This window comes from Stegodyphus dumicola, chromosome 3, assembly GCF_044657685.1.
Source record: "Stegodyphus dumicola isolate Sdum_Otavi_A_Nest chromosome 3, ASM4465768v1".
In the NCBI taxonomy this organism is placed as follows: Eukaryota; Metazoa; Arthropoda; class Arachnida; order Araneae; family Eresidae; genus Stegodyphus; species Stegodyphus dumicola.
The window spans coordinates 212,052,069-212,079,079 of NC_140770.1; the positions used below are offsets into that span (position 1 = coordinate 212,052,069).

General features: G+C 33.4%; 1 protein-coding gene and 1 long non-coding RNA gene across 2 annotated transcripts in view; one reads left to right on the forward strand and one right to left on the reverse strand.

Moving 5' to 3' along the window:
- The window catches only part of LOC146998265 (uncharacterized), a 283,096-nt gene extending 256,608 nt beyond the window's left edge, over positions 1–26,488 (forward strand). The window contains exon 3 of the long non-coding RNA XR_015040404.1: positions 25,631–26,488. This is a non-coding gene — a long non-coding RNA (uncharacterized LOC146998265). The remainder of the gene's footprint in view (positions 1–25,630) is intronic.
- LOC118199170 (uncharacterized) lies at positions 6,872–18,261 on the reverse strand. The gene is made up of 3 exons (XM_035370973.2): positions 14,697–18,261; positions 12,425–12,705; positions 6,872–7,698 (listed from the first exon to the last, which is right to left on the reverse strand). Exons 1-3 carry the CDS (start codon positions 14,838–14,840, stop codon positions 7,482–7,484), a joined length of 642 nt encoding a protein of 213 aa, XP_035226864.1. The 5' UTR covers positions 14,841–18,261; the 3' UTR covers positions 6,872–7,481.
- Positions 26,489–27,011: the final 523 nt, after the last annotated feature.

Sequence of the window (27,011 nt, forward strand, 5' to 3'; positions counted from 1 at the left end):
AACTTTCATGAGTCCTATCAGAATATCCATTAAGAATCGCAATGAACACCGTCCTACTTAAATTTTAAAATATTTGGAATTATTGTTGAATGTACAGTGAATGTAAAAGTTATCCGTTTCATTTTTTTTTCTTACTTCCAAGTTTGAAACTACCTGTTTTCTTTTATACGGTTTGATCGAAACTGTTATTTGCGAATTTAATATGGAACAGAAGCAGAATAATTACTTATGAATAACAACGTGTTCAAAGCATTCAATTTCACAATCACCATGAAAGTATATATCATTGTCAAACTTCCTAGGCATACCTAGAAGAGCAACGTAGTTAATATATTATGTTTTCTCAATTTTCTTGTGTACACTTCTTCACGGAAAAATCATGTTAAGCCTTTGTTATCAGTTCTATTTGCGTAGTGAAGTTTTTCGCATTCAAATAAAATGTCCCACCATTAGGATCGTTTGAATCTATTATTTAAATTGCACTAAATCTCACCGTACGATAGCTGATTGCAATTTTCTTTTCAAATTTTGTACCCAAAAGATTAATAAGCTACTCAAAAGTGAAAAACATTAAAGGCATAATTATGGTGTTTATCAGAAGTTTTTGTGACCAACTTATCGAAAGTGTACAGTAATTTTTTCATAATGAACTGGCATTTTACATAACAAAATTGTAGTTTTCGTGAATAAACAATGCACTATAAAACTACAGTGTAGCTCTTAACTCAATACCATCTGATCATAAGAGAACTCGTTTGTAGAACGTTGCCATTTCATCTGTAGAACTTGATGAAATGGCACTTAATTAGTTTCTAAAACGTGATAGCTAGTTATGACCTGCACCATAAATAAGAATGTTTAATGTAACACATGCAACTAAATCCTACTTCTCCCCCATTTTTTTCCTGCAAATGACAGAGTACTTGCTGCTGAAACATTCCTTGGCAATGGCCAAACCGATGAGTCACTAATTCATCTCATCATCGAGAACACTGTAGAAGATAAGCCGATATTTCATTAGCGAGAATGGGAAAGAATACCAGTTAAATAAAAATCTGATGTGTACACCACATGACATCCTTATACGAAATGTTAAATTATACGCAATTTTCCTGCATTTCATTTAAACATATTGAATTAACAGTTAATGAATTTTAAATTAAATCTACTCCGTCGATAGCGCATAAACCACAATAGAATAAATGCACTCTTTGAAGTTCACTATATTTATTTACCATAGCGACACTTCGACGCTAGTTTCACTTAACAGCGTTACGTCTCTTTCAGTTTGTAACTCAGAGTGCACAAAAATTATTTCATCTGAAGAATTACCACGTGTTCTATTCAATTACTATAATGAATGTAAAACGATGTATAAAAGAAATTAAATAAAAATAAACAGTTTTTCACACACAATTCAGCACCGCTTCCCTAATGCGCATGCGCTACTAATTAATTCAGTTCACACTTCGCGGCAAGGCAAAAATACATAAAAATTCGAAATATTTTCATTAAATTTGAAAGATAGGAAAAACATAAAACACCAAGTACAGTTAAAACAATTAAAAAAAATTACAATTAAAATTAGTTTCTTTGCAAAAACAAGCTAACAACTTAAATGATAATTCGAGAATGAATTAAGCATAATTTAATTTGTAATAATAAAAGAAGACATTGGTTTGTTGTTGAGAAGCTTAGTTTCTCTAGATTTGCAACAAATCCATTATTCTGCTACGTTTCAAATGTAAACAAATATGGCTGCCATGCTAAACAAAAATTAGGCTTAAAAATTTTTAAATTGTTGATAATTCCACGATTATTGCATGCAGGTTAAGTAAAGGCATAAAAACCTTAACTGGAAGATAAGAACAACATAATTTAATCATTTTTAAAGCAAAAAATGCACAATTTACAAACATATAAGAATAAAAACACTAAGCTCACTGAGCCGAGTAACAGATTGGATATAGATATATTTGCTACGTCCGATTGCAACCAAAATGCGTGATGCACATCTACATGTTATAGTAGTCCTATATACAAATTTTCAACTTCCTGAGGCTATTCGTTCTTGAGTTATGCGAGATACATACGTACGTACTTACGCCACGAAAACAAAATCTCTTCAGAATTCATTTTAAATCAGTTTTGGGGGAAAAGAGTCCTACATTCTGTTCTTACGTACGGATGTCTCTCAAAAACATCCTTAAATTGCATTCGATAGCAACCGTTCAGCAAGCCACTATCTCTGCTCTACAAACTCAGATTTTTTGAGTCCATGTCTTGTCGTTTAGCAATGGTTATCAAGGCGAAAGGAGCAGCACTTCCCTATTGATCAGTTATCCCTAATTTTTTGTAGAGTCTCTAATTCAGTATTTGAAATCGGGGATTTTCGTCAGCCATAGTCTTTATCAAATCTGTGTATGTAATGGATATAGTACGTCTCATCCAGTTTAAAATTATAGCTCAAGGAGCTCCTAAAGCGAACGATAACCATCTGAGTACTTGCAGTATCAGTCTCACAATGAAAATTTCTTTTCAGTATCATTAGCGCTGTCGCATTTTCAAAACCAATGCAACATTACACATTGCCAAGCTTCCTTTAACTCTCCACACGTAAACAAAACAAAAATGCCCAAAAGCGCATATATAACACTTTATGCTTGAGGGTTTTACCTTAGTTTCCTAATAGTTATTTTTATTTTGGAACAAGCCTTTCCTATACCTTCTAATTTTCCACCTACGCTTCCTTGCAAGGAAGAAATTTCAGTATTACACTTTATGCAAATAAGGTAGAAATGAGTATTTAAGCTGAGGTCTGAGTTATTTCAGTAGAAGAGCGTATTCTGTCTTTCGGCTACGTTGTTGCTATTAGTTAAAGCTTACTACTCTATGGCCGTAGTTGCTGCCTGCTGGCCAGCTGCCCGAGTTTGATTCTGTGCGCTTCGGCTAGTTAATTTTATTTAGCATTAGATTTGTTTTATGTTTTCTATTTTGAGTCCAAAAGATTAAAGATAGCCGAAATCGGGCCATCTGTTTGAATAAAAGGATAATTAACTTTTCTGGAGTTGTTAGTTACCCACAAGAACTCAGCATATATTCGCAACACAGTTCTTCAGTGTACTAGCATTCACAGAACTCTATTTTAGCTAGAATATTACAATGCAAACGTATTGCATTCTATGATAGCTAGATCTCAATTGAGCATAATAATAACAATTTCTTAAATATAGGATTGGAACGCTATATAAACGGGTTAAATACATTGGCTTCCAAAAGTTAAGAATGAGACGGTAAAATCAACAGAAATGGAAACGTAAAGCTTTGATTAACACTACACTGCCTTTGAACGTAGCAAATGCATTTATGTATGATAAAGATGAAATGAATATTTAAGTTTCATACATTATACGAAGGATGTCACATTTGCGTCATTAACAAATTCATGTTTACAGCTAAAAACAAGCAAATAAGTTTACGTTAATAAAGTGAAATAAAGACGTTGCCATCCCGTCTAACGAGCAACGTTAATAATGTATGTGACCATCCCGGATCTTAACACAAATCTTACAGTGATTGCCCATACTTTCAATGAGATTTTTAACTGCAAAACATCGCATATACTAGAAATGACTATTCTTGCCTTAGGACAATTTTAACCTGAGATTTACAGAGAAGATAAACCTGCACAGACAGCACGTCTGAGGACATCCTAAAGATTTTTAATGGAATTTTTTAATGGAATTAAGGTCTGGGGAATACGGCGGCATTCCATGTGAGAAATACGCTCTCTTCGGATACTCATTAACGATATTAGCTCAATAAGAACATGCACATGGAAGAAACTAGGACCAACTGTTCCAGCGTATAGTTCCACACTAGAACTCCATCTCTATATTGCTCAGCCTTCACATAACCGTCTTTTAAGATGCGCAGTTGGGTGCAATATTCCATTGAAATTCAATCACGCACTATAACCCTTCACCTGTGAATGCGTGATGTTCGATGATGTTGTGGACCTGATTACGTATGTTTCTTTCTCTCTGGACATTCACACTCTTATCATATGTTTCCAGGGCAAATCTAGACACTGTACGTAAATAGAAATGTGTGCTCATCTAAGACATCCCAACTGAAATGTTCCCCATCCCAGTTTAATCTTACCTTCTGGATTAGTCACTTAGTGGAATACTCTTGTGTACTATCTTTTCATATGAAGCCTACGAGGCATAGTACTGGCAGATACTGTCTTACGAATTGACGCCCATCAGCGGCCGAGCGGTAAAGTCGCTGAACACTGGTAGTTCGGTCTGATGTTCAAAACCTGCGAACGGGCTGGCTGCATGGGTGTTTTCATGGTTTTCACCATGTGTAACGTGTATGCGAGTCAGTTTCCCTTAGAAAGACCTCCACGAAGGCATTCCTCCCCTTGGGCAGATAGCCCTCGAGGCTTTGCCGTAATTTAATAACCTAACCTAACCTTACGAAGTGACTCTGCAATGATTGGTTTAACTGTTGAGGAAATAGTTTGTCGATTTCGCTTGGCTGTTGTAGCAATATGCAAATCTTCAAAAGTGGTGATAACCCGTCGAAAACTACTGAGCACAATTATTTGACTTCTTTGGAATTGTTTTCAAATTCAAGAAATTGCCGAATTTTCAATGCCAAAGAAAAGAGTGACATTTTTCATTGACTGTCCTGCTTCAATGCGTCCGAGAGCCACCGCCTCACTATTTGCCATTCGTATGCTTATGAGCCATAGAAACATGAATATCATTGAAAATTATCCGACGAATGTTATATTCACTTTGCATTAGCATTTACGCGAATCCTTTAAAATGCCTAATTAGTATATCTCCGCACAGCCGATTAAAATTTGCAAACATACGATGTTTGCGCACTAGCATATAAATCCACAGCAGGTTTCAGCACTCAAATTCAAATATGCTTTCAAAAATTGCTAATTTGCATTCCGTAATTAGCTTTTGGAAGTCAGTGTAAATTAGCTGCGTGCAAATCACGAAAGAAATTTTTGGGACAGCCTAATATAATACTAGCTGGTTAAATGTTATTGGAATTCATAAACTTGAAAGGCTATTATTATTATTATTATTATTATTATTATTGTTTTGTTTTGTTACCGAAGGTTCATAACGGTCATCCTGATTTGAAAAGTCTGAATCACTTTTAAGAGTTCAAATTGAAAGCATATTTATTTATGACAATTAATAAACTGAAGTTCTGAAGAACACACATTGCTGACAAAAGATTTAATTTAGATTAGATATACTTTCAGTCAATTACATAAGCTTGAAATCATAAGAAAAACAAGAAAGCTATGAAAACAGCCCAACGAGGTCATACCATCATTAGAATTAACTATATGATAGCTGCCAATCATATTTCCTTCTATTCAACCCCACCCCCCAAGAACTAACATGTCTAAGATGAAAGCTAGTAGGGTTTACTTTATTTTTAATAGTTATTTTTATTTTAAAACAAACTTTTCCTTTACCTTCTCATAATCCACTTACGCTTCCCTAACAGAATGAGTTTTCAGGTTTATGATTTATGTAAATGAGGTAGAAACGAGTATTTAACCAGAAGTCTGGGTCACTTCAGTAGAAAAGCGTGCTCTGCCTTTCGACCACGTTTTTGCTGCTAGTCTAAGCTTACTGTTACAAGGTCGTATTGTTACGCGACTGCTAGTATCCGTCGGTGATCTTAAATAAGAGCCAACTCCGTTAGTTGATTCTGTGCAGTTTCGGGTGGTTGATTTTAGTTAATATTTTATAATTTTATCTTGATTTAAAGCCCAAGGGAAGGCTTATTGTAAGCCCGAGAAGGGGCCATCGGTTCATTTTCTTCGAGTTGGAATAAAGGGTAAGTTAACCTCATAAGAACTCAGCGAATAGTCGCTACAGATTTCTTCAATATTTCAGCTCTTAGAGAACACTAAATTAGCTATGATATTACAAACTAATCCTCCAGAATGAAGCATTGAATTGTATTTTAATTTAAGGAATTAAAACAGAAACTGCTTCACCTTTCAGGGTGGTAAATCTAAGTATGTAATGTATTTCAAATGATATTTACAAATACAACGTTCGATTCCACTACAGGCTAGATATATTCATTTAGAAAACTAAGATATGTGCTGATTTTTAAATGCTAATTATGGCTGAATTTAAAAAAAAAAAAAACGAAATCAGTCGTAAGAATTCACAAAATAGGTTAAATATTCGTGGTGTCAAGAAACTAATTAATTAAAAACAGCCTGCTTACTTCAAACGTTTTAAACTACTTCCTCATTTGCATAAATCAGCGTTTCCTGAAACCATTTCATGATAACCGTTAGGAAGATAGAATTTTCGTTCAATCGGAAGTAAGCTAATTTACTTTTTTTTAACATCGAAGCAGCATAAATGAAACCAAATTTCATTTTTATAAAATTTTCATGTAACTCCTTAGGTTGATTTAACATGTAATATGAGACTAATTAAAATATCTTTGAAATATAACAGATTTCATATTTTAACAAAATTATTTTTCTGTTTGAAGATTAAGAAAGGAATGAAGACATGAAATCTGAGCTATTAAAGAGTTAAAAAATGCTGTAACCAGCCCTTCCCAATAGAATTATCACATTTTTATATGCATCCTCTCATAGTGTCAGTGATTAAAGTACACATAAATATGGAAAGATCCAGGGATCAAGTGCTAACTAAGACAAACTATTGTTGATATTTTTTACATCTTACACCAAAAAAAAATAGTTTGTAGAGTGTAAAATAGTTTGTAGAGTGTAAAATAGTTTGTAGAGTGTAAAATAGCGTTTTAAATCATAAAAAAAATCATTTCTAATGGCCATGTAAATATAAATATAATGTGTTTTATTTTTATTGGAAAGAAAGTATAATTATTCTAAATTAGTAATTTTAAAGTCTTTTCACATCACCATTTTTAATTTACTTTACCAGGTTCACTTATCTTAATTTCGACATAAACATGAAGCAGGATTACTAAGGCATAAAGAGTCTTCTTTTCAATTTGTTTCAAACATTTTTCATATTCCTTTCAAGTCTAAATTTTCTTATTTTGTATTTTTAATTTTATTTTGTGTGATTAAGCTTTTTTTACATTCTAATGAATCATATCTGAAGAATATACTTTTAATTGTTCTTCAGACAATTAAAAGTATATATAAATGATTAATGCAAAATAATTTTAAATGTTGCCTGGAAACAAATTTTTAATCATTTCGTAATTCATTGAAAAACAGGCAAATTCAAGAATTACATGATTACTGCATTCCAGTGTTCTTTTCTAACCCTGATAAAGACGTTAGGATTTATCCTCAGACTGTCTTCTCCAAAATGTAGAAGAAATATTAAAATAAACTAATGTTTCTTCATAGTTGATTAATATTATTTTCTTGTTCATTTTTCCAAGACATGTCCCTTAGAAATCACTTAGGGTTATTAAAAATATCTCTTATATTTTTCATGCACTATTTCACAGAAAAGGGTAATTGTTGCAATAATCAATCCGGCTCCCCACAGTAGCAGAACTCCGTATATATTTTCTAATCCGAGAGGCTTTAACTCATTCTCAAAGTGGCTAGTACAAAGAATGGCATCTCGGAGATCCGATTTAAATGCTTTTCCTGGCAGATCGGCATCTACAAGACGAGTTACTCTGAAAAAGAAATCGAATGAAAAAATTTTTAAATCATTTGAATTATAAACATTCTAACAAGTAAGTTTTCACTTCTACTCAAATAACACCATTTAAATATTTAATTGAATTTACATGCACTGTAAAGCAGTTAATTCTAAAAAGATTTAACTTAAAGCATTTTTGTGAATAATGCTCGTCTATTGGATAAAATTACATTTACTTGCTTATTGCTGGAAACATGAAACATAGACTCTTATTACATAAATTGCATATTATAATCATATTTATTGCTTTTTGTTACATATAATCATAACTATTTCAAAATCTATAATATCTCAGAGATTTCACATGTGTTATACTAAGAACTATATTGATATTAAGCATAAGTTTATATCTCAAACACATGCGGTCTGAAATTTTTATGATTCATAAATAAAGAGATCCGATTTCGTACCTCTTTTGGCTTCTTCATTTTTTAAAACAACTATGTCACTGATATTTAGAATCCAAAGAAACATTAATTATTATACATTGGTAAATATAGAAGAAAATTCATTTAAGCAAAAAAAGAAGCAATTAAGCAAAACCCATAACCCAAGTATTAGTAATAACTAATGCGTAGAATGATAACGTTTCCTTTCAGGATGTAAGCGCATTCTAGCGAACAGTAAAAGCATGAAAATAGAGAGATCCTGTCGGGTAGGAAAGTCATTACCTATAGAATTCATTTACGGCTTTCAAGAGATAAAGGTTTGATTGGTACCTAAAACAGCTGCACATTTTATTGACACTTACTTTACATTCTGAACACTTCTTTACACATGAGAACAAAAGGAATGCAGGAGAACTGCTTGTGTTCCAGTGGAATTTCGATATCGTAAAGATTGAACATTCTGATAAATAATCCGCCGAGAGAAGCCAACTTCTCTTCTGATTCAAGGTTCAATCCAAACCCGGATAATTGACGACTTTTGAGTTGGAAAGAATGAGGCACCATGTATAGTTCAGTGCATGTCAAAGATAGATCACGTTTTGCTGGAGCTGAAGCACTTCTTTGTACAAGGACATATTTGGGTGGGCCACGTGCCTTATATTACCCCCATTAGCAATTTAGCCCTTTTTGCTCCTGGCAACACCTTATTTCATTCAACTATATTTATAAAGCAGATTCTTGAAATAATAGAGCGTATGAAATGACCAACATGCTCTCACATTTGAATCCGCTAGAATATGCTTGATAAATATTAGACAAGGGAGCTGCTGTTAAAGCGCAACGTTTAATAATTCATCAGTTGCAAATACCTTTCTTGAAAAGTGGACAAGAATTCCCAAAATCGCATCAAACACTCCATTCATTCAATGCCTCGCAAGTCGCGTTGCACGTTTGAAATGGCTCTGCGGTTTATTAGACAGATGATAAAGTTCGTCAATACTTATATTTTTTTTCTAATAGCAATGAATTTTGTATTAAACCAGGAGAGTTTCCTAAAAAGTTATCTTTATTTATATTAAAACATGATTTTTCAGCCTCTCGATTTTCTATTTTCTTGTCTCGTTCAAAAATACATACTTATACTACACTACCTTTTACGGTTGTTTTCTCTTGCTAAAAACATCTGATTTTCTATTTTTATTACTATATAATAAATAATATATATAATAGTTTTATAGTTTACTATTATCTCCATCTCTTGTGCATTTACAATTCTTCTCTACTTACTTAATTTCCAGCTTTTCATGTTTTTATTTTTGTCTACTGCTGCTTTAAAATATTACAAGACCACAATTTAGCTTTAATTTGCATAATTATATTGGCAAATGACCGATTGAATAAAGCAATAGTATATCAATTCCTTTACCTTCAAAAGATCTTACTATTATTTTCATATAAATTTTGAACCTATTATATGTGAATTTAAGAACGTTGATTGCCCATTCCTCATTCAGTTTTAACTGGCTTAATAATCCTATTTTAAGGGACTCATAACTTTCTCCAGGTTCACGGTAAAGACGAAAGAGTTTTTCTTAAAAGAAAATAGCCACGAGTGTGATTTAAAATCGTAAACCATAAGTATATATAAGAGGGTTTCTGCCCATATCTCAGATTCTAACTGAGTTAGTCTTGCAGTTCTAAGATTAATTGGTTCAGAATTAAAAATTCTATAAAATACGTGAAAAAACACATACAAATAAAACAGATGACCCGAAAAATTCAAGATTAAACAAAATGTAAAGTCATTAAATGTGAAGTCATCACAGAGCATGCTTTATATTCATAAATAAATAAACAGAAATAATGCACAACACTACAAAAATAAGTTCCATACAGCACAGTTTCCGACATCAGGGGTAACTACACCTCATTACCAAAACAAGGAGCAAGTCTCTCATAGTGTACTCCTTTAATTTTAGAAGAAATTTGCTATGCACGCACAACTTAAATTTTTGATCATACGAAAGGTTCTCTTCCAGAATGTCCGCATCATAAGGGTGATCTGTAGATAAAGTCGAGAGTTTTCAAAAGCCACCGAGTTTCAGCATCTTTGACGGATCTTACTATAACATCTCTACATATTCTCCATAAAGCAAACTCAAACTCCTAATCAGTTCATGGAAATTGATGCAAAACTTAATCGTACAAAAAATTCAGAAGTTTTCAGTATCATTGTTCCGGGAAAGCGAAACCGAAGCTCCAGTGGATATCGTCTCATATTCAAGTCCATAGCAATAAAACAGCGGAGCAAGTTTCCAAATTAACGGCAACAATTGTTTCGCTGATAATTAATCTTGCTATTTTAAGGCCGAGCATATTAATTGCAGTTTTTTTTTTACTTCCTTGTACGAAAAAAAAAGAAGTATTGTAATCGCGAAAAGTTTCAGGCAGCATATTTCAACGAAAATATCAATTCTGACCGTTATCGAATGCAGTTTAACGATGTTTTTGCGTGATATCTGTACGTAAGGACAGAATAAAAGACTCGTTTCCTCCAAAAAAATTATGAAACTGTTTTAAAATTAATTCTGAAGAGAATTTTTCGTGGCGTCTGTACGAACGTAAGTACGTACGTGCGTACGTACGTACGTATCTCGCATAACTCAAAAACGAGTAGCCTCAGAACGTTGAAATTTTGTATATAGGACTGCTATAACATGTAGATGTGCACCACGTATTTTGGTTGCAATTGACCGCACCAAACGTATATAAATATAATTATATATATATCCACTCTGTTACCCGGCTCAGTGATCTCAGTTTCTCTACACTTATATGTTTGTAAATTGTACATTTTTTGCATTAAAAATGATTGAATTATGTTGTTTTTATCTTCCGGTTAAGGTTTTTATGCCTTTAGTAAATCTGTATGCGATATTTTTAGAATTATCAAAAATTTTAAAGTTGTTTAAGTGCCGCTAAGCCATTTTTTATGGCGGCCATTGATTGTTTACACTTGAAACAGTAGATTAGTGCATTTGTTGCCAATCTAGAGAAACTAGTTTCGCAACAACAAAGATAACGCCTTCATTTATTATTGCGAATTAAATCATGCTTAATCCTTCCTGGAATTTTTTCGAGGAAATAAGTGTTTAAGATTTACTTCGTAATTTTTAATATAGATATTTTGAGTTTTTATGTATTTTTGCCTTCTCGCAAAGTGAGAACTGAATTAATTGAATGAGAAATACTCAATCGTCCGTGAAAAACTGTTTCTTTTTTGTTTTATTTGCTTAATTTCTTTTATACATCATTCTAGCTTTATTATAGTATTTGAATAGAACTTGTGGCAACGATTAGATAATTCTATGCTTTAAATGATATAAATTTTGTGCATTATGAGTTATAATATGAAAGAAATATAATACTGTTATGTGAATCTAGCGCCAGAGTGTCGCTATGGTAAAAAAATACTAGAGTGAATTTTAAAGAATGCATTTATTCTATTGTGGTTTATGCGCTGTCAGAGAAGTAGATTTAATTCAATCCAATAAGTTTAAATGAAATGCAAGAAAAAATGCGTATAATTTAATATTCCGTACAAGTAAGTCATGTGGTGTACACATCAGATTTTTTAAGACAGTGATAGGGTTCAGAGCCAGCTCAAGTTAATTTTTTTGTGTGCAGCTTCGAATGATTATTTATCTTAGTTTAAATTTTATATTTCTATTTTGAGTTAAAGCCTAAAGTATTGGTTTTGTTAGCACCAGGAGTGCCGGGTGTAAATATTTCTTGAGTTGAATAAAAGCGTCTTTTCACCTTTCGGATACCTTGTCATTGATACAATTGAACTTAGCGAATAGTCACCTCACAGTTCAAGTTAAAATCTAGTCAGCAAAAGTAACGTTAATTTAGCTAGAATCTTACAAACCATAAATAAAATTTATAACAGCTAAATTGAGGATGAAAATAAATGCTTTCTCTGCTAATGATATCCTCGGTTAGTGGAAATACAGAACTAATCATAGAAGTGAATTAATTATGAAGTTAAAACATTGCAGACCTTACATCCTAACGTTGGTCCTAGTTACTAATTTTAAAATACGAATCGTTTGTGAGACGCTTATGAAAAATAACATGTCATGATAATAGTTAAAGCGACAGGTATAAAGAAATATCACAAAATGTATTACGCAATTCAATTTTTATACTCGAACACTCTTTAAAAGAACTGTTATCCAACTATCCTTAATCAAGTAAAGAAGCAAATGATGCGTAAAATCTTACTATCAAAGTATTAAATAAACTTACCCCATATTAAACTTTTCATAAAATGAGTAGGGAATTTTTCTGCTAAGAATCATTGGTAGAAAGAAAGGAAAGAAATATTTGTCCGAGAGATGTAACTTGCATGTGGTTCTCTTTCTGTAGAAATCACTAAGGAGATGTTTGATGATTAAGTGACCATGAAAAAGGCATATCTTTCCACTTTCCACTTCAAGGAGGGATTCAACACTAAGCGCAATTTCAGGTGGTCTCTGATTACGTTTAATTTTTTCCCAAGCTTTCTCATATACTTCTATTCCTGAATGCTATTAAATAATAAAGAAAGAAGTATAGAAATTATTTATTTTATATATAATATTAAGTAATATATTATGTAATAATAATGTTATTTAATATATAGTATTAAGTATTAGTTTATATGTAATATTTTAATCCGAAATAAGCTGATTTGCTGAATTAATTTCTCGAGTAAGAAGGTAATTTTTAGCCTTAGAACATTTAAATATTGAAAATCTAATTTATTTGGCCACTGTTTTTAAAATATTCTACTATTATTATTGAATAATAAATGTAATTTTTTAGTGTTGAAATACGGAATAATTTGAAAATAATTATCTAGAAGCTATCAGGGTATTTGAGCTGAGGCATTAATACATTAAATCAACTTTTTAAAGGATATTGTGTTAATTATTTAGAGTTTATTAAGCTTTTCAAAGCAGGAAACAAGCAAAAATAAACGATCTCTCTCCGAAATTCGAGCCCCTGATCTTTCGATTGCTAGCCGAACTTACTACTATTTATACCACAAAGGAGGGAGATAAAAATTCCTTACAATTAAACATTAATTAATATTGATTTGTTACATATAGACAATTGTTATTTCAGCTTCTCTTAACAAATAATAATAATAAAGCCCATTCGACAATAAAGCTTAGATGAATCAAATAAGATTAATAACGTAATATATTAATTAAAATAAATTTCTCCCGTGATTGCATTATTATTTTAGTTAAAAAATTAATTATGCTGTTTAGAAAATGATTCGATGTTATTGAATATCACATTTTTTACCTAAAAAGATATTTTCCTCTTAAAAGTTAATCTATTTTAAGAAAAATTTGAGAGAAAAAATAAAAGATTTCTCTGTTTTTATTATTAAAAGAAGAAGCAAAAAATGTGCCATATTTAAAGATATCCTACAACAAAACTCAGTCGCTAGTTACAACCCAGTGATCAAATACCTCTATTAGGCAGGATTAACCTGCCTTCGTAATATTCCCTAAAATGTCTCTGAATGAAATTTTGATTCCTCAAATGCATACTGGTGTCCAAAATTAAGATTACAAACACGGAACATATGATATCTCAAAAAGCATTTTACTATGAGGAAAATTTGTGAACAGGCCCCTAATACTTTGACACAGCCAACAGTAACATAACAAAAACAGAAGATAAACGTTTTGCCGTATGCAAACAAATCCAAAAGCGATTAAAACATGACACCTCATCCATCTATAATAATCCAGCTAACAAAGAGTGTGACTATCTCACACAATTTTAAATGCCTCAAAAAGGGTCTTTATAGTGTAAATAAGGTTGCTGATCCCATAGCAACAAATCCCATTCTTTTAAAACTAACGGTTTAAATGCATGAAGGATCCTAGTAGGGTATTGCCGTCACATAATGACTTTTCCTAGAACATTCCCAGCATCCCAGTCTCTATAGCTCCGAACATTTAATGCCACGTATCGGTCTTCATAGGTGTCATGACTCTTCGATGGCACTGGCACGTCTTCCTGTAGTTTGAAATTAGTACCTCTAACTGAATGCCAGCGTTCGTGACACTCATAACAGTCAAGGAGTCTTCGTTAGAGACTGGCAAGCCTCAAGTCTACCGATGGATCAGTATCTAAATAGATCTTCTGAATGATTGCAAAACTCAGTTTAACTAAAATCAGTCAGTCCTGTGATTTTTCGTCTATGAAATACCATTTTGTAGACGAATTATACAAATTGGAAAACTGGTCACTTTCACGTTTTCTTAAAGAGAAAATAAAACCGCATCTTTTTAACCCTTAAACAAACACTAGATGCGTAATGTTTAGTGTTCCCAAATTATGTATGATATCAGTTTTAAACTATTATTGGATATAATTTGGAATTGTTGAAAAACATGTATTTGTAACTTTAATTTTGAACATCAATAAATATAAATATGCACGGTTCTTTTGAAACTATTGAAATATTTTTTCTTTATACATATGCGCAACTTTAGAGTTCATACCATATTCTTACCTCTAGAACGTGAGAAAGTTGTATGTTATCTGGAGCAACACCCAAAATCGACTTCCTCTTGACAAAATCATCCACAGTATCCACCAACGGTTGTGGTTTATTTAAAGTCAGTTTGGACACAAGAAGACTTTGAAATGTAGTCATAATCAAAAATCCAATTTCAAGTGCCCAAAGAGTTGCTATGGCTGACAGAAAATAGGAAAGTATAGATCTTTTTCTCCGCAACAGCAAATACTCTTTGGAATCTTTAAAATGAAAATTTTCAGATAACAATCTGTAAGTAACAACTTACTAATAGTAATATTTGACGCTAGAAAAAATCAAAATTCATGTTGCAATTCAGATATATTGTTCACAGCAGAGCTAAAATGTCTTATGTTTGTAAATGGAAGAATTCAATTATTAATTACTTTATTCTGTTAATTTTAAGGATATTTAGAAACTTCTGAAATATTTCTGATCCATTTTATAAAACAGTTCCATAAATGCTAAACTCCGAATATAACTATAAATTAATGTTATTAAAACCGCTTTACCAGTGAAATAGGAGCACCAAATTTCATAATATTACAGGGTCCTATTATGTGTACTATTAATTCAAATCCCACAGACTCTCTTCGAGAGACATTTTGTAATAGTGAAAGACAGACGAATAATCTCTCCGTCTTCATCATTACAACGAAAGTCTTAAGTGTTATGAAGAAAGTTTCGACATAGGTTACATAGCTTTCCTTCAAGGTACCATGTTATATCTGAAATTACTATATTGTTAAATGTTAAATATGAAACTACTTGCCGTTAAAGGGAGTGATCGTATAGTGAAACGTGTACAGCATTTTTGCGTTGTGAAAAAAATGCATCCCGGGACCGCGCCGTGAGAGGATCGAAAACATAAAACATATACAAGATATAAAGGAAAAGTTCATATTAAATATATAAAGAAAACATACTGGAAGAGGTTCCAGATTAAATATCAGTTTATTCAATTACAACACAATAAGAAAAATCTTAACCTCATCTGAGAGTCTGTTCATTTAAATTCATAAAAAAGCTTAAGGTTTGTCTGGTGATTTAAAAGAAAGGAAAGGGAACCAATTTAAGGCCTGAGATTTAAATTTTAGATTCGACGTTGTTTTTTACTGCTAAGGACGTTTTTGAAAAACTTGCCTATGGTTCAAACACACCAAAAAAATACAACTTATCTTGAGGGGACATCTTGAAGCGGAGGACTCTTATCTTATCAAGAGTTGATGTCGGCCGGGCTCATCTTGACACAGGTTCTAAAAATGTAGACTCCACTTCACTACTGTAGAACAGAAACAGGAGCACTGCTGCCCAGGACGGCTATCCGCTTGGTCCTGAAAGTCCTATGTCAACACGCAGGTAACTCGTTCAAATTTCGCCTCTTTACCAGCACGCCGCAAGGAAGAGGGTTTTCAGGCTCAGGTCAGAAACGTTTTCTAGGCAATTTCAGCTCGCCTGTTCTTACTCATCCCAAGAGCAAGCTTCACGAGTAACGACCCAAGTAAGTTCCACCCACCAGTCAGTAAGGGAGAGAATCCAACTCCAATTTTCTTCAAGCCAGTTTTCAAGAGCAACGTCCACAAGTCCAGCGAACCCGAAAGTCAGCGAATCCAAACGTGAGTGCCTAAGCGAGTCCAAGAGTAAGTGTGTCCAGAGTCCAAGAGTGAGAGTCAAAAAAGTCAGAGAGTCTCGCCTCTTAACCCCAAAACGCGGCCGGGGAGCATATTTACCGCTCCCCGCCGGAAAACATCTCGCTTCGTAATTACATTTTGTCCAGCAAGCCCGAAAATCAGCGAGTCAGTCAGAGAGTCAGCCAAAAAAGTGAGTCCAACTCGAATTTTCCTTCGTCTCCTTCACCAACGCGGGCTCCCACTATGGCTTCACTTATCGCCCCCTTAATTATGGCAAAATCTTCGTTTTCAACTCCAGAATGCGGAAAAAAGGGTGATCGCGCATGCGCGCCCTTCTTCACTTAGCCAACAACCGGACCCTCAATCGCCAAAAACCTGAATGACTTACATTCAAAGACAAGTAGCAACCTTTGACCTTTCCGTCACGTACTTTCCTCTCTTAAGGTCAACTAACAATGAAAATTCTTTCTCGAACATTCTAAAGCGCGCGAAATCATGACTTGGCGAAAATTGCCTCCCTTTCCCTGCTTCTTTCACAATGAATAAAAGTTTGTACAAGATTTACAAATAGAGGAAAATAAATAATACTCTTTTAAACTAAATAATATTTCCAGAAGCATCTGTTTCTCCCCAAAATTAAAGCCTTAAATTAAATAATTCAGAATCAAAATAAAATTTAAATTTCCATAAATCATAAAATCATTCACATAGTTTTTACAACGCTATCAGATAATTTCTCTACATAACATTCCCCTAAGTAATTAAATTTTGGTTTACCAAAATTTAGCAAAGAGACACTTCTTGAAATACCATGACTCATACTGTGCAATAAGGCTAAAGGATAACATACTGTAACAATATTTCACACGACTCCTTGGTAACAGTGACGTCACTGACACATTAAATTTAAAGTCCAAAATGTGCAAGTAAAACAACAAGATTAATCAAAGCAATTACTAATTAAAATACTCAAGGAAGATCATCAAAAATAATTAATCAAAACATCAATTAAATCACTTAATTACCTAGAAATATTCAGAACACATACAAAAATAAAAATATAAATAAGGCGTTAATCACAAACAAAATATGTCTAAGATCAATCAATAAGATAATTAACGCGCCGCAGATACATAAAATACATTCCTGAGAAAATAAACACATTAATAATTCAAACAATTCCAAATAAAATATGTCACATGAACGTATTCAAACAAAGAGTAAAGACCCCCTTAAGTACTACGAAATTGAATAACTTCCAAGAATGAATCCCAAACAATCACGTCTAAGAACAGAAGCGGCCTGATCAGGGCCAAGCATTAGAAAAGAAAAGAACGTTACAACACAAGGAACCTCGGAACCAGCCGAAAATACCCCACACACAAAAATCAGAAAGAAAGAAAACGTGATTGTCCAAAAATGCAATCCAACCAAAATCAATTCCGAAAATAGCATCCAGAATACGCTGTGCAAATACCAATTAGAATTTTATCCAAGACACACAAAAATAATAATAATAATAATACAACCTAATGCATGTACAAAATAACGTTTGGCCAAAAATTTACAAATACTACCAAGATACACATATACACATAAAATGAAAATACAATTAAACTGTAAAAATTTCGTACATAATTCAAATGAGCAATGAGATCAGTGATACCTAAACAAAAAAAAATTTTAAATTGCACTACCTAAACAAATACACAAATAGTCATTATGTTAAAACCATATCAAGTCAAAAAAAAAAAAAATATTTCACTGTAATTCAAATCAACCCAAAAATATCAACCAGCAAGAGTGAAGTGTCGCTAAAAATTCAAACCTCACGGTAAACACTAGTGAGTAACAACACCAAACTTAAGTCCCCTTAGTAAGACAACACCAAAAAAATTCAGTAATTCTAAAAATCCATTAGGTCCACAAAAAAAAATTTCAACTAGTCAAAGAAATCAATCAAGCTGGACTGAAGCACGTTACTAAAACACTAAATAAAATATCACAAATCAAATAAAGTGTTCAAAACAAACCCCCCAATTTTAGGCAAAAACTGAGATCTATTCTGCATCAGACTCTTCCAAAATGTTGTATAGTAACCTAAGTAGCAGCCTTCAGCAACACCTCCACCCAAACAATAGAAACAAAGTAACTCTTTACCGCGTCCATGTAAGCTGAGAAAAGCGCTGTATTATGAATGACAGACTCAAACTTTACGTATCAAGCAAACCCCCAGACACGTTGAAAGAGAACATAAGATCTCTTATCTCGGAAAGAAAAATGCGCTGACTGAAACGTTACAATTCTGAACCAACACAATGAAAAGATACAACAATAGTTTTCTCAGATAACAAGTTCCTGTTTCTCCCGGTGTAAGAGGTCAAGTGCCACCATGAAGAGCAAGTATTTACAAGAAAACGAGCTTTCAGGACATTACAACTTCACGCAAGACCTAACTGCAAGCAACAAATGCAAAGTTCTCAAAAGTGCTAAACTAAAAAAATTACTCATAACTCGTAACTCAAAATCCCTAAAAATCACACAAATGAAATCCATAACTCAAATTCTACTATTTTCCTATGACCACAGAAATCTCAATTCTTCCACAGAAACCAAACATCAGAGAACTTACATTTTACGGACCTTGGCAGAAACCACCAAAACAAAACAAAAACCTGATACAACTATCTTGATACTACCAATTCAAATACAAAACTTAAGCCAAAACAAGAATTAACCCCAAATTCAGCAACAAGTCCAACCAAGAAAGAAAATTGAATAACTCAAATCAAATCTATTACGATCCACTAGTAAATTCAAGACAAACTACTTGTAATCAACCGAAAATTCCCACTCATGAGTACAGAGCAAATGTAACTAATCTTCTCAAACTTATTTCAAACATTTTCACAAAACAAATTCCCGTTGTCACAAAATTCCCATTAAACTTCACTTTCTACAATTCACAAGACTAAATTTCTACTGTTTAAACAATTCTCACATGACAACTCTTCACAAACTTAAACCTCAGAAGATAACTAATCTCAATTACTCTGACTCATTAAACTAATTAGAACTTCACTCAAGCTGAAGAATACAATCCAAAAAAAAAAAAAATTAAATATGCAAACATTACTATTGCTGATCTCAGGCAAAAATCCAAATCTAACCCATGTTAATTTTAAAACAGAATTTTGCAATTGAAAAACAATCTTCAATTTTTCTAACTCATTCATTTGTATCATTATGCCTTAAGAACTTATAAAATTCATTGCTCAATACTAAATTAAATTTTCTAACACATTACACAATATACTGGAATCATAACAAAACATTGTAAATCAAAAAGCAATAATATACTACGCTAGAGAATCATGAAAAAAATTACATACATTTCACAAAATATTATTCAATTAAGTCAAAAAAATCAAAATTTCTCTAACGTTACCCCTCACAATTACACATTCCACAAGATTCTAGGTTAAATAAGTAGCAAAAACACAAAAAATTCTAGCTACGCATAGCTATGGCTTGTCTCATTCAGTAAAATAATTAGAGTCCTTAAGTCTCGCTCTCTTAATAGTGCTCAAAAAATGAGTCCAGTTTTTACCGACAAGCACTCGAAACTTTATACAAGGATACACAAATAGCATAGGATTATCGTGAAATAATTCATTTTCCATCTTGTATCAGAAATCAGAAATCAAAAGTATACATCCAGAAAACACTCAAGGATTTTCAACAGTAAAAATGTACAGTACCTATTCTGCTACATTAAAATATATTTTTTTCCTAATTTTAAAGTTCAGTTCTGTTTGCCTAACGTTAAAGTCCAAAATTTTTGAAATTCACACACATTTTCAAACTTTATCACTCTCGTATTAACAAATAAGCAAACACAAATCAAAAACTCTAATTAATCCTAGCACATAAAATTTAACACCTTCTGAAAAAGTAAATTACACAAAATAGGTAAATTCAAAATCCAAATTCAATTCTCGATCCGATCCCCCACTAAGCAGAGGTCACGGCACCAATGTTAAATTGGTTACCGTGAGAATTCAAACACAAAAAAAAAAAAATTGACTTATCTGCTCTTGGACATCTTGAAGTTGACCGGAGGAGAGCTCATATCTTAGCTCTATCCTTACGTCACTTGGCAAATCCGCAAGACAGAGACTCGAACGGCACGACAATAAATTACATCAGCTATACCGTCAAATCTTACACCTGCTACTGGTTTCCATAGAAGAAAATTATTCCCACTGGAAGCAAGAGAACAGCTTACACCGCACGGCTGTCTGCCTAGACTCTCAGCTCCACCAAGGAAAACGTAGACAATTAAGCTAGGCATTTTAGAGAACGGCTAACGCAGGCTTCCAGCTGACTAAGGTGACATAATTCCTTCTGTTTTCAAGTCGGAGTTCAGAGGACATCGTCCTGACTTTTGCCGATACAGATAGAGACCCAAGTCTCTATTAATTTTTTTGTTATTCGCTCAACAGTTTTTTTTTTCTTCGCATTTTTGAGAAAACCCGCGGCCGGGGAGCATAATTGCCGCTCCCCGCCGGAAGCACCGCTCGATGCCGACTAAATCCTTTCCTTTCTCCTTCGCAACACACACAAGTTTTTTCTCAGTCTCCGTCACCAAGTCCGTCAAGCCCGAAAGTCAGCGAGTCAGTCAGAGAGTCAGCCAAAAAAGTGAGTCCAACTCGAATTTTCCTTCGTCTCCTTCACCAACGCGGGCTCCCACTATGGCTTCACTTATCGCCCCCTTAATTATGGCAAAATCTTCGTTTTCAACTCCAGAATGCGGAAAAAAGGGTGATCGCGCATGCGCGCCCTTCTTCACTTAGCCAACAACCGGACCCTCAATCGCCAAAAACCTGAATGACTTACATTCAAAGACAAGTAGCAACCTTTGACCTTTCCGTCACGTACTTTCCTCTCTTAAGGTCAACTAACAATGAAAATTCTTTCTCGAACATTCTAAAGCGCGCGAAATCATGACTTGGCGAAAATTGCCTCCCTTTCCCTGCTTCTTTCACAATGAATAAAAGTTTGTACAAGATTTACAAATAGAGGAAAATAAATAATACTCTTTTAGACTAAATAATATTTCCAGAAGCATCTGTTTCTCCCCAAAATTAAAGCCTTAAATTAAATAATTCAGAATCAAAATAAAATTTAAATTTCCATAAATCATAAAATCATTCACATAGTTTTTACAACGCTATCAGATAATTTCTCTACATAACATAAGAAGGTAAAACGTGTGTTTGCAAATAAACTCCGTCACTTGTGCATATTTAAAATAACAAGATGAAATTTTGGAATAAAGTTATCGTAGTCGGAGACTACACAAACTGGCCCATTTAAAATGGCGCAGTTCTTTAAATGGCTCGGGTATTTCCGACGGCTAGCAGAGTGGCTAAAACCGGAATATTTACTGGCAGAGTTGAGCGGTAGAATGTAAACTACAAGCATCGCTTCCAAGTAGAAAAATATTCAAAATTCTCGACATAAATACTTTTCAATCTAATTTGCATCCTGGTGAGGATGGGGAGAGTTACAGGGAGAAGTTATAGCAAATGTTTAAATCACAATAAAAGATTAACTAACATAAAATAACCTTATATTCGTCCTTACCAGAATTTAAGCTACTTGAAAACAAAAGTCTTAATACCTTTCGATGAAAGTTTTAATTCTAAATCGTGACTATTTGAGCCACCTTTTCACAAAAAATTTCATTTAAGTTAACATTGTTTCTAAAACTAACTTTGAATGTCAACATCCGTTGAAAAATATTTTTCTTTAAGACTTTCTTTGGCTCACACCATCTTCCAGATTTCCGGAAGAAATAATAGTTTATTAGGGAATACTTTGAGATACAAATAAGTACATACAAGAATAAACTTTTACAATTCACTTCCCCCCTTAACATCTTCACTCCGCCTACCTACTCTGGCGCTTTGTGTTGAATGAGCAAGTGTATAATATTAAAATATTTTCGCAACTTCTAGCTCCTAACCGAATTTCTACGTGTCCTATATTTAGATACATCGAACCGAATGTTCTATATTTAGACACACCAGACTTCATCCACATCCTATTTTAAAATTTGTACCTTATGTTCTAGAATTAAATTTCATTTAACTTTAAAAATTACCTAAAGTCCAACTTTTAAATAATTTCATTTATAAAACATTAGTTTTTAATACATCATATTCCTGAATTCAAAATTCTAAATTTCATTCATTACACTAAGCTTTCATTTCAAGATACTTAACTTACAAGAATTACATTTACTTAGTTTCAACATTTACAAAGAAAATGAACAAATGCGTACACTAGTTGCTGTTATTTTGACTTGAAACAGATCTAATTTTTTTCTATTTACAATCTTTTCGACTAAACTAACATAAGCATCTTTCACAAACAAACATTCCACTTCAACAAATAAAGTAAATTTTCACATATCTCTTGTTGCCGAACTCGTCATCCTTTTTTTCCGAAAACACACTTCATATTGGATAGATTTTATTTATTCTTATTATCTTATGGGGGTTTTCATTCTTATTATCATCCTGTTTATCTCCAGGAGTCTTCCATTTTTCAGTTTGGTCCTTAATCTTAGTTGATTGCCTTTGACCATCCGCGTATTATGGAGATGCTGACCTTTATGTTGAAGCATTCTTTTGGAATTCCTAGTCTCCCCTATCTTGGCTGCCATTCTTCTGTACTTTCCAGTAGCTGGCTGTTCTTAGTTTTCGTCTCAATGGCTCATCCTCTAGCTACATCGGCTGTTTCTAGCATAAGTTTCGACGTAAATAACCATTCGTTTCCCCTTTACTGCTATTGCTTCCTGCTAATACTGCTCGTAAGAATTTTTTTTCTTTTCGCCGTTCTTCAATATACCTTCTTATTCGAATTGTAGTGACATCTCCCAGATAATTGTCTTTTCCTTGAAACTTTGGCACTTCCATTGCTCTTTTTTGTTTTTCTTTCTTGCGCCCCCTCCCCGTTCTGTGTAGCTTTTCTTTTCCCGGATTCTTCCAACCTGGGCCTCATATCTTATTTTGTCATTTCCGGATTCTTTCCTTTTGCTCTGCGGGTCTTTCTGTGCCGTGGGTACCGCTACTGATTCAACCGTCCTTTCCGATGAGGCTGCACTGTTCATGCCAGAATTTGCCTCTAACATAGTACTTACGAGTGGCATGTCACCCAGCTCGTAATACTTCTTAACTTGGCCTAAGTTTGCTTGTATATTTTTACCAGTTCTTCCTTTTAACTGGAACACCTTTTGAGAAACTCTGTCAATAAAAAATGGGCCTTCGAATTTATTACAGAATTTTTCCATTTTCCTTCTGGTGCACAATACAGTGAGTGCTTATTTTTCAGATCCTTAACCCTTGCATTATAATCCTCCTGACGAATTTTCTTACTGTCCATATCTGACTTTCACGTAGCCTTTCCACCAATTCCTAAATATCTGTCTTCTTATGTTTTTCCAACCTCTTTTTTCAACAAAAAACAGTTTATTGAGAAGAGTACTCAACCTCCTTCCAAGAAATAATTCAGCGGGTGCTTTACCATGTTATCGTGTTTAGTGGATTTTAGTACATGGACGAGCTCATTAACTCAGCTATCCCAGCGCTGGTGGTTATTTCCTGTACAACTTCGGATACTTTTAATTAAATTAATTAATTTAATTTCAAAGACTTCCCCCATCAAGTTTTCTTCCATAATAGTTTCACAACTTTGAGTTTTCGCATATTGAAATCAGTTAACTCATCAGCGTTTGTCTGATATTTACCATATAGCTCTAATTTTGATATCGCTCTATCTTTAACCATAGGAAATGCTTTTGGGAATAGGAATGCTTCGAATTTCTAATTCTCACTTCACGGTTCGTTTACCTAGCAAAGACTTTCTAGTGCTTTTGTACTAGTTCAACACTAGTTCAACACTTCAGGCCAGCTGTTAGTGTTGTGTTATGGATTCCGCCAACCAGGTACAATAAGAAATGCCTCTCCAAACTTTCAAAGAATTTCAAGACAGACCTTCTGCACTTAAAACTACTGGATGTTTTCATGGACACGTAGTATCGAAAATATACCCAAACGGTTCCATTGCCATCCTGGTGTTGTAGAAACTTGGAGTCTTGAGGAAGGGGGCAAGCTAAAAATTGTGCTATTACAGCACAAAGTCTTAACAAAGTTTCAAATAACCCTTTTATTTCATCTTGAATTCAGCAGAAATCACAAATTGCACGTAGAAATAAACTTCGCCTCTTGCAGGTATTTAAAAAAACAAAATGAAATTTCAGGCTGGTATCATAGTCGTAGAATACACAAAGGTATCATAGTCGTAGAATACACAAATTGTGCTATTTAAGCTGACTCGATACTTTAAACGGCGCTCGTTTTCACGTCGGCTAGCGGCTAGCGGAGAATTTATGTGGTCAAGACATAACTGCTAAAATCGGACCTCGAAAGGAAATTCAAGCCAGCTATTTTCAAGAAGTATAGTCTCAGAGCTACTGTGGATATCAACTACAAAGCGAATGCAGCAGAGCAGAAATCTGCAAACTATGGTTCTCCGGGGTCGCTGTTAGCGACGATTAAGGAAGTGGAACAGCATGAAAGCGAAGTAAAATATTTTTGTTGTAGAAAACTTCAAACTAGTGCAATTAGCTAAAATTAAACGTGATAACTTGAGTGCAAAAGATAGCCTATAATTCTCATATGATTCAGATTTGTTTCTAAACTAGTTTTAATTTAATATTTCAAACTGTATGGTAAAATTTTAAATTTGAAAAAATATTTAAATTTCAGAGGTTTTAAACTGTGATGCATAATCAAAAGTCAGACCGCAAGTAATTGTTTGAAATTGTACAGAACATGTAAAGATAAAAGCAGCGGTCTTATTTCGACTTTCGGTAAAGAGTAAGTTAAATAAATAATAAGAGAAATAAGCTAAATCTACAATATACCAATATACTTAAATATTTGTAATGCTAGCTTGTTGTTCAAAAGATGAGAGTAGTATTAATATAATATGCGGAATTGCGTAGAGATAGCTGTAAGCGGAAAAGACAACACATACACTATGTCATTTTAAGAACAAACAGAAGAGCCATAGATAAAGATTAGGAAGTATTCTAACTATATAAAATGCTTGTGGTAAAATGAATTTATTGTAGCAAAATAAATGTGTTGCAGTGAAATGAAATATATTAATGTGCTCACGCATTATAAAATGTATTTTTCCTTCCAGGTACAACTGGAAAGGTGGTTCGTTTGATTCTGGCAAAGCACTTGAGGGCTATTTGCCTAAGGAGAGGGATGCCTTGGTGGAGGACTTTCTCAGAAAAACTGTCTCATGTACACATTTACACAAGGAAAATCCCACGAAAACGCCTATGCAGCCAGCCTACTCGCCAGGATTTGAACACCGGACCGAACTACCAATGTTCAACGACTTTACTAGTCATCCGATGGTGGGTTTAGCTGGAAAGGAATAATTATGCAAGACTTTAATTATAATTAATTAAATAAATAAATAAAGATAACGACTAAAATTTAATGTGAAGAGACTACAAGTGTTATAATGATAGGTAAAGTCTAAGAACTTTTACTCAAAGCTCTTCTTCTGGAAAGATTCATGAACGAACGAAATGTTATTTAATTTAAATCTTATCTTTCTGCCTCTTTTCACGACAGGGTTTGTTTATTCCAGATTTTATGTAGACATCAACGGCAAGCAGTTTTGGAGATATACGAATAAGAGTGTGAGAGTTTAACCTATGTTCCGCTGCCCTGCCGATCGAAGAAAACAAACAGTTGATGACGCTAAAGCTGGTTTCGCTGGGAATACTTTAGACTGAAGTTAGATCCTGTCTGGTAAATCCCTGTGTTCGAAATTCTGTCACGATCTAGGTAATCTTGTAGTCTCTGCGTAGATTATATTAAAATTATTGAATTTAAATTCTTTGGGAAAGGAAGGTTTGAATTTTAAAACCAGATCCAGGTTGGCCGGGAAATTGGTGCTTGTATATTTTAATTTATGTACTCGCAAGTGGTGAGAAGGATTAAACATGAAGTGTTTTAATTCTGTGTCTGTGTGTCTGATGGTTAATTACTCTATTAGGGATAATTCACTTCACAGTACACCTTATTGACACTGTATTGATATAGCTAAGTTATCTGAAACCCAAAACAGGCGCTACAAATTAGTATAAAATATTTACCTTACAGTACAGTTACTGTATTTATAAAAAGAATAATAATTCTCTGTTTTATGGTTGATAAAATAGTAGAATAAATTATTTTTAAATGTTTCAATATTATAACTGCAATAATGAAAACCTTTAACAACAAAAAGGCAAGATCTTGTACATCAAACAAGGCCTAGTTTTACGTAAAGACTCGCTTTGATAGATAATAACGTCATTTAGCCTTCCGTAAAATGTTGCACACAGGAAGAAAGTGGCAGAGTTAGCAAGAACATTAACCAATATATCTAATATAACTGTAGCCTTAATAACCAAGCCTCTCTTTGCTTTAAACCTTGAAAAGATGCATTTTTCTCCATGTTTTGTCCAAGCAGGATTGTAATGAGAACATACCAGTATAACTAAATTTCCTATAAATCAATG